Raw genomic sequence first — 15,622 nt, 5'->3', positions numbered from 1 at the left:
GTAAGCAGCGAGCGAGTTACTGGGTGGAGGTGGAGAAAGTAGAGAGTTAAAAGTAGAGAAGAGACGACGAGGACTGGATGACAAGGTATTAATAAGAGTGACAAAGTAGGCTTGTTTGGCAGCATGAAGGAAGGAATTGTATGTTAAGAAAGCAGATTTATATAGGGTGAATGCTTGCTAAGATTTGGTTTTATGCCACAATTGCTCCAGTCCACGACTATGTCGCTTAAGATTTAAGGTCTTGAGAGACAACAAGGAGACAGTTTTAGGTGGAGATCACATAACAGCATTTACCCTAAGTTTAGTTCTACTTTCCAGTATGTGTATATTTTGTTGCTCCTGACATCCTCTCATAGAATAAGCCCAAAAACTTAATAGCAGGCTGCCCTTGGACCTAGCATCCATAAGGAAACTCTCGCTATGACCCTCCAACAGCATGGCCTAGCAATTTCTTATGTACACTGCAATTTGGGCCCAACCTCTAGTGCGACTATCATGCAGCAACACTAACCAGTGGAGAGTGCCAGGAGAAATCTTCCTTGGTTTACTTGGCAGGCCCTTGAGGCCACTATTAAAATATTCTTCATTGTACCATTGGTATCCTATCAATGCAAGGATGTACAATATCCCTGTTGTAACCTAGGATTATGCCCATCTATGCAAACATTGTACAACTGATTTACTATGATGGTCTGCATTGCTTCTGATACATACTTTGTTACCTGTTAAACTAATAAAAAATTTCAACAAGAAAAAAAAAATTAAAAATCAAATTTCTTCGTAAATTTTGGCCAAAATCTATTCTGTTACATGTCTTTGGTGAAACCAAAATTGTAACAAGTGTATATTGATTGGTTTGCATGAAAGTTTTAGCATCTACAAACTATGGCATATATTGGAATTTTTTTTTTAAACAACTAAAGGTGGTAATCAGTGAATTATAATGAGACTGCAATAATGTGGCACGCAATCTGACACTAACTGGCACTGGGGGCAATGGAATAACTTCCACTGACATCACCAGTGACACGAATACAGTGATCAGTGATAATACTTAAGTGGTTAAAATAAAGCTTTGTTTGGTATTTTTTTTTAGAGTATGTAAACCCAACTTTTGTGCCTGCTGTACCATGTACTTGTATGAAAAAGTGTCCTGTTTCCTTTGAGTGAAATCCCTGCTGTTCCTGCCAGTCCCTCTGCTTTCCTATTAAAAACTAGCCACACTAAGCAGGAGAATGCAGTGTAGTCAGTTCTCTAGCTGTGCTGGGAATGCTGTGTTCTCTCCTCCAATGATCAGACCTCTGCTGACACACCCCCCCTCCCTCTGCACAGCCATTCACTGGAAAGATCAGTGTACTGCTGTTTCTCATCCCTGTGCTCCTTTTGCAGCTGAGAACAGAAGGTATGCGATCACTTATATAAAAGGGGGGAAAAAAAGGTACCGTATTTTCCGGCGTATAAGACGACTGGGCGTATAAGACGACCCCCTACTTTTCCTGTTAAAATATAGGGTTTGAGCTATACTCGCCGTATAAGACTACCCCTCTTCCAACGCACACCAAATAAAAATGAAAAAACATCAGATTTGATTTCAATATGGTATGCTATTTCAGTATGGTATTCCAATGATGGGGTGCTATTCCTCCCACTGACACCAATGATGGGGCACTATTTCATCCACTGATACCAATGATGGGACACTATTCCTCCCACTGACACCAATGATGGTGCCCCATCATTAGTGTCAGTGTGTGAGGAATAGTGCCCCATCATTAGTCAGTGGGAGGAATAGTGCCCCATCATTAGTCAGTGGGAGGAATAGTGCCCCATCATTAGTCAGTGGATGAAATAGTGCCCCATCATTAGTCAGTGGATGAAATAGTGCCCCATCATTAGTCAGTGGATGAAATAGTGCCCCATCATTAGTCAGTGGATGAAATAGTGCCCCATCATTAGTCAGTGGATGAAATAGTGCCCCATCATTAGTCAGTGGATGAAATAGTGCCCCATCATTGGTGTCAGTGGGAGGAGTAGTGCCTCATCATTGGTGTCAGTGGGAGGAATAGTGCCCCATCATTGGTGTCAGTGGGAGGAATAGTGCCCCATCATTGGTATCAGTGGGAGGAATGGTGCCCCATCATTAGTGTCAGTGAGAGGAATAGTGCCCCATCATTGGTATCAGTGGGAGGAATAGTGCCCCATCATTGGTGTCAGTGGGAGGAGTAGTGCCTCATCATTGGTGTCAGTGGGAGGAATAGTGCCCCATCATTAGTCAGAGGGAGGAATAGTGCCCCATCATTGGTGTCAGTGGGAAGAATCGTGCCCCATCATTAGTGTCAGTGGGAGGAATTGCGGCCCATCATTGGTATCAGTGGGAGGAATAGCACCCCATCATTCGTGTCAGTGGGAGGAATAGCACCCCATCATTGGTGTCAGTGGCAGGAATTGCGCCCCATCATTGGTGTCAGTGGCAGGAAGTGCGCCCCATCATTGGTATCAGTGGGGAGAATAGTGCCCCATCATTGGTGTCAGTGGGGAGAATAGTGCCCCATCATTGGTGTCAGTGGGGAGGAGGAATAGTGCCCCACCATTGGTATCAGTGGGAGGAATAGTACCCCATCATTGGTATCAGTGGGGAGAACAGTGCCCCATCATTGGTATCAGTGGGGAGAACAGTGCCACAGTGGTCGCTTAGTCCTGTGTCTCAACCTTTTCTCCTCACTTGCACATAGGGTACACAAAAAGACACCTCCTGCATTCCCACACTGGCGATGGTCTTGGGTACCAATGTTGTAAAGCATCTGTGTAATGCTAAAGGCGACATTGGGCTAGCATGGCATAGCTGAGGGCCCACATGTTTGTGCATCCTAGTACACTTGGCTGTTTTTTTTTTTTACAGGAGGTTGACATGATTTTAGCAAAAAAAGAAATAAAAAGCTAAGAAAAAGATGCAAACTTTGTGAAGATTCACTTATCCATGTCTTGGTAAATCTAATAGTAGTTATTGTTCTGTAATGCTGACAAAGTTTCATAGCTTATTCAAGCCTATTCAAGTTAGAACTGAAGAAGTGGCTTGGATGAGCTATGAAATGTCTTTATAGAAAAAGTCCAGTGGAATGCGACTAACTACTACTAGGTAAAAACACCAAATGCAAATGGAGGGACAAGGATCACTAAATGTTGATTATTTACTCACCTATATTAATTTACTGTTCATTGCAGGTAATGCTGCAGTTCATGACCAGATAGAAGAAGCAGTAAATACATACAGCATGATATGATACATATATTATGATTTGTATCCTGGCAGTAGTGTTCCATGAACACATCAAAACCGAACTGTAATGACCTAACTATGTGCCATTCTAATGATTAATGGGATCATTTTTAGTCTACATAGACATCTGCATTTGTGGGATGCTAGAGTGGAGGAGTGCCGAGATGGTGTAGACCAGCCTTTCTCAACCCTTTCAACATGGAGGAATCCTTGAAATAACTTTCAGGTCTCATGGAACTTACTATTTCTAGGGCTCATGGTTACAGATCCTGTAGCTAAAAAGATCGTTGCTGTCAGTGCTGGAGAGACAGTAATTGCTCAAGGAACCCCTAGCAACCTCTGGAAGAAACCAAGGGTTCCACTGAATCCTCATTGAGAAAGATTGGTGTAGACAATCACTTCAACAGCACATCAGTGATGCCACAATACATCCTTGGTGAATGGATACACAAATGCCTAAAGTCCATAGTGTCACCATTAGATGATATTGCCAATGATTAACTGGATCATGGTGAAGGACAGGCAGTGTGAACTATATATATAGCCACTGGTTAGTGCATCTATTCACAGTAAGGGCTGATTTACATATTCTTCAAAATGTGGCATTGGACACACTTTTTTGAGGTACTCTTAATGCCAGCCAAAGCCCGTCACTAAATCATATGATTACCTTACAGTCCTGTTTACACGTTGTGCTTGCTTTGCCTCTGTTCAAAAATTATATCTATTATATATATTACAGCGCTGAGCGAACTATTGGCGCTTTATAAATGCTGTATAATAATAATAATAATAATATCCCATGTTGCTTTCTTGGTGCTTCAAAGCATCTTAAAAGCCTCCATAGACGTCTATGACAAAGCTTGCTTACAGCACCTGTAGCTTTTGAGAGGCTTTTTTTGAGCTTTAGCTTCGCTTTGTTTTGTAGGCATTGCAGGTATGAGATATCCCAGGATGTACTGGGAAACCAACAAGTGAACCAGAAAGATGTTGCCAGCAGTCACCTCCTTTTCATGTGTATACATTGTGGAAGTGCCTGGTGCAGACATCACATCTGGTGGGCAGGGTGGACCAGCAGGAAGGTGAGCGGGGTTTGGACTGGAGTGGAGCAAGTAGCAGACGGCACATGTGATGTGCAACATGGGAACACTATAGCAGAAGGTGAGCAGGGACCGGAGAGAGGACTGAGTGTTAGAAAATCAGCAGAGCTGGGGGCCAGAGCAGGAGAAACTAGTAGTTGTCACACATGGTGCGCAGCATGGGAGCATTATAGTGTGAGGTGTGCGGGGACTGGAGAGAGAGCATGATCAGCAAACCAAAAGGACCAGCAAAGCCGGGGGTTACTACGGAGTAGGAGAGCAGCAGAGCTGGGGGTACTACTGAGCAGGGGATCTGCTGAACGAGGGTACTCATAAGCTGGTGATCTGCTGAAAAAGGGTATAACATGAGCTAGGGATCTGCTGGACAGGGATACTAATGAGCTGGGGATCAGCTGAGTGCAGGTACTACCAAGCTGTGGTTCTACTGAGCCCCTTTAAAAAAACAAAAATCAACACACACACACACACACACACACACACACACACACACACACACACCATTTGCCAAGCTTTATTAAAGCTTGAAAAAAAGCACCACCAATGCATCATCAAAGCACCACCAATGCATCATTGAAGCATCACAGAAGCATCAAAAACATATAAAGCATATTGAAGCGGTAGACACTTTAATGTGTGTTAAAGTTGAAGCAAGTACAGTGTAAGCCCTCATGCACACAGGACGTTTAGATAACACTGGTAATGTTAGCTGTGTAAACTCACGTTAAAAACGTGAGATTTTCAGCTTTTTTTAGCCAGTTTGCGGCATTTTACCGCATTTTGCCGCATTTTTTAGCATTAAGAGCGTTTTTACAACTAGAAAACTCCTCCAGAAACCCACTAGTCCTGGGTTTTTTCCAGCCAAAAAACGTCCCAGCCATGCACACATAGATTACAGTCTATGTGCGCATGGACGCATAGGATAACATGCTGGGGGGTTTACTAGCTGTAGAAAAATACATCAAATTCCCAAAACAGCCGCTGTAAAAATGTCCAGTGTGCAGGACTAAATGAGCCCTAAGGCCTGCTTCACTTCAGCTGTATAAGAGCAGTGTGAACAGTAAGCTTTGACAAAGCATCCACAGAGCTTTCAGCAAATTTTGTTGACGCTTTTAAAAAGTACCATTCAGCTCAAGTTTGTAAATGATCACAGATCCTAATGGGAGTTTTAATTGCCACTTTAAGCAAGCTTCTAGCAGGCTTTCATCAATCTTCAAGACATGCTGAAGCTTGCTAGCAGCATTGTTTTTTATTTAGTGGCAATCAGCACCCCTATTAGGATCAGTGTTTAACATTTACAAACTGGAGCTAAATGGTATTTTAAAAGTCTCAACAAAGCTTGCTAATCGCTCTGCAAATGCTTTGTCAGAGCTTTCTGTTCACACTGCTTTTACACAAGCTAAAGCATGTTTGAGAGAGACTTAACATTTTTAAACCATTGCTTTCATGGGTGCAATGCAGTCCTGCTTTGACAAGTATGAACAGTTATTCGTCTGTATACAGTCCCCCAAAAGCACTGCATACAGGACAAAGAGCTTTTCTTACCAACCAAAAATCCTCCCTGAGGAAACTGGCCTGGTCTTTAGAGATGCCTTTCCACCAAGCCTTAGCTGTGGCCCAATTTGTCAAGAAGGGATTTAACTCATAGCCTGTACCTTGAAATCCCAGAGATGCAGCTGCAAGAACCTGTAATAATAAATACTACTTAAGAAGTGGCCCCCTGCATTGGGCTACTTAGTAATAGTATAGTTTTACTGTAACAACATAAGTTGACAATCTCATCTAATACACTGATGGTGTGCAAAGAGTGGTATTATACTTACAATACATAAAGGGCCCAACAACCCACAGAGCTGTACAAAGAGGACGGCAGAGGTATTGCTGACTGCAGATGAACCAGTGGGAACTCCAGACCAGGCTGCACATTTCCTTAGAGGGACCTCCAGCTGACTATTGAGAGTTTATATCTCTAAATGTGTGATTTGATTGCACATCTGGTGAGTGCGCAATTCTTACATTACCTGGCACATCACCATATCATTGGATAGATGATATCGATCTCCAGCGTTTGAGATCATAATTGGATTCCATTTATCACTTGTTGGACATTTATCTGTCATTATTGCCACTTTATTCAGCACCAGCGGTCACTTTATAGTGACAATATGTATTGTAGTGTCATCACTTGATCATTTTATGGACTTATAAGTATAATACCACTATTTGCACACCATCAGTCACTTTGAATTTAATTTGACACTGTGATTTATTTATTTTATTCATTGCATTTGCACTTTTCATATTTATTTACAATCATCATATGTGTGATATTCATATGTTAAGCGCTGCACCCTTATTTATATTGTTACTTTGGAAGGTTTTTTGGTACCTTTTTGGTGTTTCAGCGGCTAGCCATTTTAGCGCTCACTTACCTCCCTGTGTTATATTTATTTATATATATATATATATATATATATATATATATACACACACACACACACACACACACACACACACACACACACACACAGTGGGGATCGAAAGTTTGGGCACCCCAGCTACAAATTTGTATTAATGTGCATAAAGAAGCCAAGGAAAGATGGAAAAATCTCCAAAAGGCATCAAATTACAGATTAGACATTCTTATAATATGTCAACAAAAGTTAGATTTTATTTCCATCATTTACACTTTCAAAAAAACAGAAAACAAAAAAATGGCATCTGCAAAAGTTTGGGCACCCTGCAGAGTTAATATCTTGTACTGCCCCCTTTGGCAAGTATCACAGCTTGTAAACGCTTTTTGTAGCCAGCCAAGAGTCTTTCAATTCTTGTTTGAGGTATCTTTGCCCATTCTTCCTTACAAAAGTCTTCCAGTTCTTTGAGATTTCTGGGCTGTCTGTCACGCACTGCTCTTTTAAGGTCTATCCATAGATTTTCAATTATGTTGATGTCAGGAGATTGTGAAGGCCATGGCAAAACCTTCAGTTTACGCCTCTTGATGTAATCCCCCGTGGATTTCGAGGTGTGTTTAGGATCATTATCCATTTGTAGAAGCCATCCTCTCTTTAACTTCAGCTTTTTCACAGATGGCATCAAGTTACCATCCAAAACTTGCTGAAATTTTATTGAATCCATTTTTCCTTCTACTCATGAGATGTTCCCTGTGCCACTGGCTGCAACACAACCCCAAAGCATGATTGATCCAACCCCATGCTTAACAGTTGGACAGAGGTTCTTTTCATTAAATTCTGTGCCCCTTCTTCTCCAAACGTACCTTTGCTCATTCCGGCCAAAAAGTTCAATTTTAACCTCATCGGTCCACAGAACTTGTTTCCAAAATGCATCAGGCTTGTCTATATGTTCATTTGCAAAGTTCAAACGATGATTTTTGTGGTGAGGACATAGAAGAGGTTTTCTTCTGATGACTCTTCCATGAAGACCATATTTGTACAAGTATCTCTTTATAGTGGAATAGTGTACCACAACTCCAGTGTCTGCCAGATCTTTCTGGAGGGATCGTGCAGTCAAACGTGGGTTTTGAATTGTTTTTCTCACAATCCTGCGAGCTGTTCTGTCTGATATTTTTCTTGGTCTTCCAGATCTTGCTTTAACTTCCACTGTTCCTGATGACTGCCATTTCTTAATTACATTCTGAATAGAGGATATTGACATCTGAAAACGCTTTGCTATCTTCTTATAGCCTTCTCCAGCTTTGTGAGCGTCAACTATTTTCAGTTTCAGTTTTCTAGACAACTGCTTAGAAGAACCCATGGTGCTGATTGTTGGGGCAAGGTCAGATGAGTCTGGGCATTTAAAACCTTTGAGATTGACATCACCTGGACTTCCCAGACGATGATTGAGAACAATCCATGACACGCAGGTCTCAGCTTGGCAAAGGGGGCAGTGCATGCTATAAATTCTGCAGGGTGCCCAAACTTTTGCAGACGCCATTTTTTTGTTTTCTGTTATTTTGAAAGTGTAAATGATGGAAATAAAATCTAACTTTTGTTGACATATTATAAGAATGTCTAATCTGTAATTTGATGCCTTTTGGAGATTTTTCCATCTTTCCTTGGCTTCTTTATGCACATTAATACAAATTTGTAGCTGGGGTGCCCAAACTTTCGATCCCCACTGTATATATATATATATATATATATATATATATATATATATATATATATATATATATATATATATATATATATATATATATATCTTCTGCCTTACAAAATGAAGGATGGTTCTTCTTACTTCACATTTGGTAGGCAGTACCATCCGCCAAACACAATCAATTCAAGCACATGGGACTGTGCTGCAACTGCGTGCAATGCACACAGTTGCATTGCAGTCTTTTAGGGGTTAAAACAGGCAGGGAGGAGGCAACATATGGCTTCATCATCACCTGGCAAATGCCTTCTGAAAAGTGATCCACTGGGGATTGCTCTTCAGAACACATGAAAATGAGCTCTATTTACTCTTGGTATAAAACCATATAAAACAACTTTTTTCATGAATCTTCAGTGCAAGGCCCATACAGATGTAGTGAGTAAACCCTAATGGACAAAATGTTCGTGTTCCTTTCAGTAAGATCTGCACAGCTTCTGATTAAGTACTACACATTATTTTACAATGGAACGATTAACTTTAAAAATATGCACCATTGTCTAGCTCGGCGGTTGGCGTGCATTAACAATTTTGGGTTGACTCACTCTTAAAAATAATTTTTCTTCTAAACCATTTTACCGTCTTCAAATTCTAAACCATACAATACAGTTTAGCTAAAATGGGGAAGGAGGCAAGCGGGGCTAGCAAAGTCATATGTTTTCATACGAAAAAAGCTTGTTTTTTGCTGAAAAGGTTATCAATCATTCCAAAATCAGTGCAAACTGCAAAGAGCTACTGAAGGCTTTGGGATCCCACAAAGATAAAACTACATAATGTCATTGTAAGTTCACAGAAAGGACCAACTATGGTTTCTTTTATTATATTTATGGTATGTATTGTATCTAATTTCAGCTATATAGTTTCTGTTCTAATAAATATTAACCACTTGCCGTCCTGAGGATTCCCCCCCCCCCCCTTCCTGACCAGGCCATTTTTTGCATTATGGCACTGAGTTACTTTAACTGACAATTGCGCGGTCATGCAACGCTGCACCCAAATGAAATTTGTGTCCTTTTTCCCCCACAAATTGAGCTTTCTTTCAGTGGTATTTGATCGCCTGTACGTTTATTTTTTGCGCTTTAAAGAAAAAAAAAGAAAAGGACCAACAATTTTGAAAAAAAAAAAAATATTTTTGACTTTTTTCCATTAAACATGTTCTGTAAAAAATTTTAAAAAAATCAAAACTTCAGCATAAATTTAGGCCAAAATGTATTCTGGTACATATCTTTGCTATTAAAAATAAAATCACAATACGTGTAAATGAATTGGTTTATGTGAAAGTTACAGCGTTTACAAATGGTGGTATATATACTGGAAATTTTACTAGTAATGGCAGCAATCAGTGGGCAGTCTGACACTGGGGGGGAGCTGACTTGGTGTCACTGACATCCCCAGTGACACCAATACAGTGATCAGTGCTAAAAAAAAAAAAAAAAAAGCACTGACACTGTAGTAATGGCACTGGGCTGGAAGGGGATAACATGAGGCTGCTCAAAGGGTTAACTGTGTGTAGGGAGTGTTTTTATTACTGGGGGGCGGTGTGTTGGGGCTTCACTGTAAGCACACAGCTCTGGATGGCTGTGCACAGCCGAGCCGACAGGGAGGACAACTGTTAGTAAACAAAGCAGCCTTCCTCCCCGTCGAAGATCCTCAGTAATCACCGGCCAGGACCCGGTGATTGACAGCCGTGGCCAGAAATACTGGAAATACCCTACCTGGAAATGCAAATCATGTATATATGTGATTTTGCACACCCCTGCCGCCCTGTAGTAGTATTTCTGCTATAGGGCTGCTGGGAAGCCGTTGAAGTAGAACTAAAGGCATAACTTTTTTTATTCATTCTGGACAGCATATGGGAGGGTTATAACCTGGTATTTTTTTTTTTTTTTTTTTTAAATTGTGCCATTTGTGTCCCCTTTGGGGAGATTTCTTTTCACTTCCTGTCCCATAGCAAAAACAGGAAATGAGGGGAAACCCCTCAGCCCATTTTCAAGAAGACTGTATAATCTCACAGCCCCATCTTGCATCTCAGGCGGTTTGTCCCTATTCCACCAATGTGAAACAAGATTAACTAGTTCTATAAAATAAATAAGCATACTTTACCAATCTTCCATCTCCTGATCCCAGATCAACCAATAGGCCTTTCCGACCTTGCAAAAGTTTCAGCACGTTAGCTGTCTGAGCTTTTCCAGAAGGTAGATAAGGAACCTGTGCAAGAAAACATGCAAATTACAAACCGGGATTAATGTCTATCCCTAAATGCAAAAATGATATTCTGTAAAACGTAAAAAAAAAAAAAACAGAATTTGCAATAAGCTCTGTAGTGCTAAGCAGCTCCAATGTTCCCATGATTTTGGGAACTGTGCATGGTATAGACCAGTGGTCTCCAAACTGCGGCCCTTTGCATGAATTTATATGGCCCTTGGGGCACTGTTCCTCCCACTCATACAAGCCACTATGCCACCTACTGACACCAACTATGGGGCACTATTCATCCCATAGACATAGGAGGATTGGGCACTGTTCCTCCCACTGACACCAAGGATGGTGCACAATTAATTCCATTGATACCAATGATGGGGCACTATTTGTCCGACTGACACCATCAATAGGGCAATAATCCTCCCACTGATACCAACAATGAGGCACGATTCCTCCTGCTGATACCAATGATGGGCCACTATTCCTTCCATTATGATTATTATTATACAGGATGTACCGGTATATAGCGCCAACGGTTTGCTCAGCGCTTTACACTATAATGGGAGACAATACAGCAACAATACAGTTCAATACAAGAGGGATAGGAGGGCCCTGCTCCTTGGAGCTTACAATCTAGGAGGGAGGGTTAAATAGTACAGTAATTTGCATCATTACAATTTTTTTCGATTTATTTAAATTTGTTACTATTGCGATTTGGAAATTCTGATATATCCAAATAATGAAAATTTTTACAGAATTTAGATTTGTAACTAAACTAATTACACATCTCCAACTTCAACCCCTAGCTTTATACTCCCAGTTGATTAGCCAAATGCTGGATTCTGACTGGTAATGATAAGATGCTCAAATATGCTTAATCTCTTAATATCTTGTATGACGCTCAATATATTATATATATATATATATATATATATATATATATATATATATATATATATATATATATATACACACACACACACAGTTAGGCCACAGGTGTCAAACACAAGGACTGTGGGCCCAATCCGGCCCTCCAGGTCATCTCATGTGGCCCTTGCACCCTCTTGTCTCAGCAGTCGGCAGCAGAGAGGAGAATAGAACTCCTCTGCCAAATCCTGCACCTATCAGTGCAGCTGCAGCACCCCCTCATCTGCGCCTCCCCTGGTCTTAGCATTCAGCAGACTCTGGTAACTGACTCCACTCCTCCTCTAGACCCTACACTTTCTGCTTTCCAGCTCTGCAAATGCCCTGGGATTCTATGTGATAACTACTTCAGTTCTGTAGTAATTTCTGTACGTGTTAACACCAATTCTAATTTATTGAATTTATTAGATGTACAACACAGTGACGGAAATAGATATCTTATCAAATTAGATGTAGCGCCTCTGCCCTGGGCTGGCAAAATTTAGTATATTGCTCTGCTATACTCAACTGAACTGCAATTTACTATTTAGGTCTGACCAGGTTTACCCCTAAACTTGGCAGGCGATTGCTTCTGCCTGCCTCTGGAAGAATATTCCACAAATGGTGTGGGAGGATCAGTCACAGGATTGTAAATAGTTATCTGATTTTAGCCAATCCCTGCGTGGCTGACCCAGAAGGTGTGGATGGGGAGACACTATATTTCCAATAGTACTGGGACACCCTTCCAAATCACTGGATTCAGGTGTTCCAATTACCTCCATGGCCACAGGTGTATAAAATCAAGCACCTAGGCATGCAGACTGCTTCTACAAACATTTGTGAGAGAATGGGTCGCTCTCAGCTCAGTGAATTCAAGCGTGGTACCGTGATTGTTTGCCACTTTAGCAATATGTCCATCTGTGAAATTTCCTTGCTACTAAATATTCCACGCTCAACTGTTAGTCGTGTTATAACAAAGTGGAAGCAACTGGGAACAACAGCAAGTGGTAGGCCATGTAAAATGACAGAGCAGGGTCAGTGCATGCTGAAGCGCACAATGTCTGCAGAGTCAATAGCTAAAGACCTCCAAACTTCATGTGACCTTCAGATTAGCACAACAACAGTGTGTAGAGAGCTTCATGGAATGGGTTTCCATGGCCAAGCAGCTGCATCCAAGCCTTACATCACCAAAGTGGCGGATGCAGTGGTGTAAAGCATGCCACCACTAGACTCTAGAGCAGTAGAGATGTGTTCTCTGGAGTGACCAATCACGCTTCTCTGTCTGGCAATCTGATGGAAGTGTCTGGGTTTGGTGGTTGCCAGAGGACAGTACTTGCCTGACTGCATTGTGCCCAGTGTAAAGTTTGGTGGAGGGGGGATTATGGTGTGGGGGTGTTTTTCAGGAATGGGCTTGGTCCCTTCGTTCCAGTGAAGGGAACTCTTAGGGTGTCAGCATACCAAGACATGTTTGACAATTTCATGCTCCCAACTTTGTGGGAACAGTTTGGGGATGGCCCCTTCCTGTTCCAACATGACTGTGCACCAGTGCACAAAGCAAAGTGCATAAAGACATGGATAAGTGAGTTTGGGGTGGAGGAACTTGACTGGATTGCACAGAGTTCTGACCTCAACACCTTTGGGATGATTTAGAGCAAAGACTGTGGGCCAGACCTTCTCATCTGAGATAAGTGCCTGACCTCACAAATTTGCTTCTGGAAGAATGGTCAGACATTCCCATAGACACTCCTGAACCTTGTGGACAGCCTTCCCAGAAGAGTTGAAGCTGTTATAGCTACAAAGGGTGAGCCAACTCAATACTGAACCCTACAGACTAACATTGGGATGCCATTTATATGTGTGTAAAGCAGGCATCCCAATACTTTTGGCAATATAGTGCATATTTGGGAGCATCTGATCAGAGCTCTTCTTCCCTGGTGCTCTCTCTCAGAGATTTTCAGAGATGTTTCAGAGATGTTGCTACTGCTGGGCATCAGCAGGAGTTATGGCTGAGGGCCTGAAGGCAGCTGGACTTAAAGTGTTACTAAACCCATAACAGTAAAATCAGTCTGTATATGCAGTAAAGCATGCTTGTTATACTCACTGTGGAAACTAAGCGGTTAAACCTCCGCATTGAGTAAAAAGGCTGTCTTCTCTGATCCTCCCCAGCTTCTACTGCCCCCAATCCATCTGCTGATAGTACAGAGCTCTAAGAATCACTCTGTACATGCTCGGCCTGGCATGTATTGCTAGACAGGTTTTATTTTTTTCTTGGGAGGGTGCATGGGCCAATCAGCACTGTCCAGACAGAGGGTCAGGGGTTATGCAGCCTCATAGGATAATCAGGGGAGAATGAAAACTCCTCCTACAAGCTTTAACAGTGCTCACCTGGATGCTGATAGAAGTCACACAACTGCTATATATTGCCTATGAGAAAAGGTGTTTAGCAGTTTATATTTACTAAAATAATTGCATTTCCATGTTGTGTGTACTGTGGGAGACCAGATATAGTGAATGCAGGGTCCGGGGAGACCAGATATAGTGAATGCAGGGTCCTGGGTTAAGTACCACTTTAAGGAAACATGCCTATGGAAGAGGTGGGTGCCTTTCATATGAAGGCCCAACAGAACTATGCTAAAAGTGAAAAACCAGCACTAAGTGCCCATACAGCAAAAAGAAAGTCAAAGTACAGCCAAACAGCAGCACTTACTGACATCCGGATACAAAATATATATATAAAAAAACAAACAAATGTGTTGCGCTGTTAATTTAACCACTTGCCCTCCAGAGGATTTACCCCCCTTCCTGGCCAGGCCATTTTTTGCGTTACGGCGCTGCAGTACTTTAACTGGCAATTGCGCGGTCATGCAACGCTGCACCGAAATTTAATTTAAGTCCTTTTTTTCCACAAATTGAGCTTTTTTTTGGTGGTATTTGATTGTATGTGCAGTTTTTATTTTTGCACTATAAAAAACAAAACAAAATTTTTGACTTTTTGCTATTAAACATGTCCAGTAAAAAAATCAAATTTCATCATAAATTTAGGCCAAAATGTATTCTGCTACATGTCTTTACTTAAAAAAAAAAAACAATACGTGTAAATAACTTGGTTTACGTGAAAGTTATAGTGTTTACAATTGGAGGTGTATTTATACTGGGATTTTTTTATTTTAATTTTTACTAGTAATGGCGGAGATCAGCGACTTATAGTGGGACTGCGGCGGGCATTCTGACATTGAGGGGAACTGACTTGGTGTCACTGACATCCCCAGTGACACCAATACAGTGATCACTGCTAATAAAAAGCACTGACCCTGTACTAATGGCACTGGGCAGGAAGGGGCGATCAAAAGGTTAACTGTGTGCTGGGTGTGTTTTACTATGGGGCTGTGTCTGTGTGCTTCACTGTAAGCACACTGCTTTGCATGGCTGTTTTGTTTACTAACAATTCTCCCCCTCATCGAAGATCCTCAGCAATCACAGGGCGCCGGCGAGTAATCAGCTGCGGCTGTGAATAGTGGTGCTGGTAGGTCGCGTGCAGCCCCTACTTGGAAATGCAAAATCACGTATATATACACGTGATTTTGCGCACCCGTGCCACCCTGTAGCAGTATTTCTGCTATAGGGCGGACGGGAAGCAGTTAAAGCTAGGTTCACACCCGTGCAGCCATGCGGACCGCAGTTTGTGCAGGCACAAGAGCCCAGGACACGCAGGAAACAAGTCCCTGCACTATTTGTAAATTGCAGCCCTCATGCGAACAGAGGATCCCACTACGGTTGCGATGTCTAGTGTGGGCGGCATGCCATTAGAACTACTGGCACCCACCTGCAGGTCCCACATTGTTCTGTGTGGGTGGTTGTGGTTGACAGTATTTATGCAGGCCCCACAGTGGCACCGTCTGCACAGATGTGAACCGAGCTTAAATCTCAAATATTAAAAAATAATAATCCAATTGAAAACCACATCATATAAATATTC

At 41.8% G+C, this 15,622-nt stretch overlaps 1 protein-coding gene across 2 annotated transcripts in view; it reads right to left on the bottom strand.

Annotated features, from left to right (window-relative positions):
* The window catches only part of LOC149453634 (adenine nucleotide translocase lysine N-methyltransferase-like), a 49,960-nt gene that overhangs the window by 12,314 nt on the left and 22,024 nt on the right, over positions 1-15,622 (bottom strand). Inside the window, exons 3-4 of one of the 2 annotated variants that reach the window (XM_089688062.1) lie at positions 10,645-10,749; positions 5,920-6,060 (exon numbers count right to left, since the gene is read on the bottom strand). In XM_089688062.1, the coding sequence (XP_089544188.1) occupies positions 5,920-6,060; positions 10,645-10,749 (246 nt within the window). The remainder of the gene's footprint in view (positions 1-5,919; positions 6,061-10,644; positions 10,750-15,622) is intronic. The other variant, XM_089688063.1, reaches the window with a different exon arrangement.

This window comes from Staurois parvus, unplaced genomic scaffold, assembly GCF_062004578.1.
Source record: "Staurois parvus isolate SC_StPar_1 unplaced genomic scaffold, SC_StPar_1.0 ptg000445l, whole genome shotgun sequence".
Taxonomy (NCBI): Eukaryota; Metazoa; Chordata; class Amphibia; order Anura; family Ranidae; genus Staurois; species Staurois parvus.
This window is presented reverse-complemented; position numbering and strand designations above follow the sequence as displayed.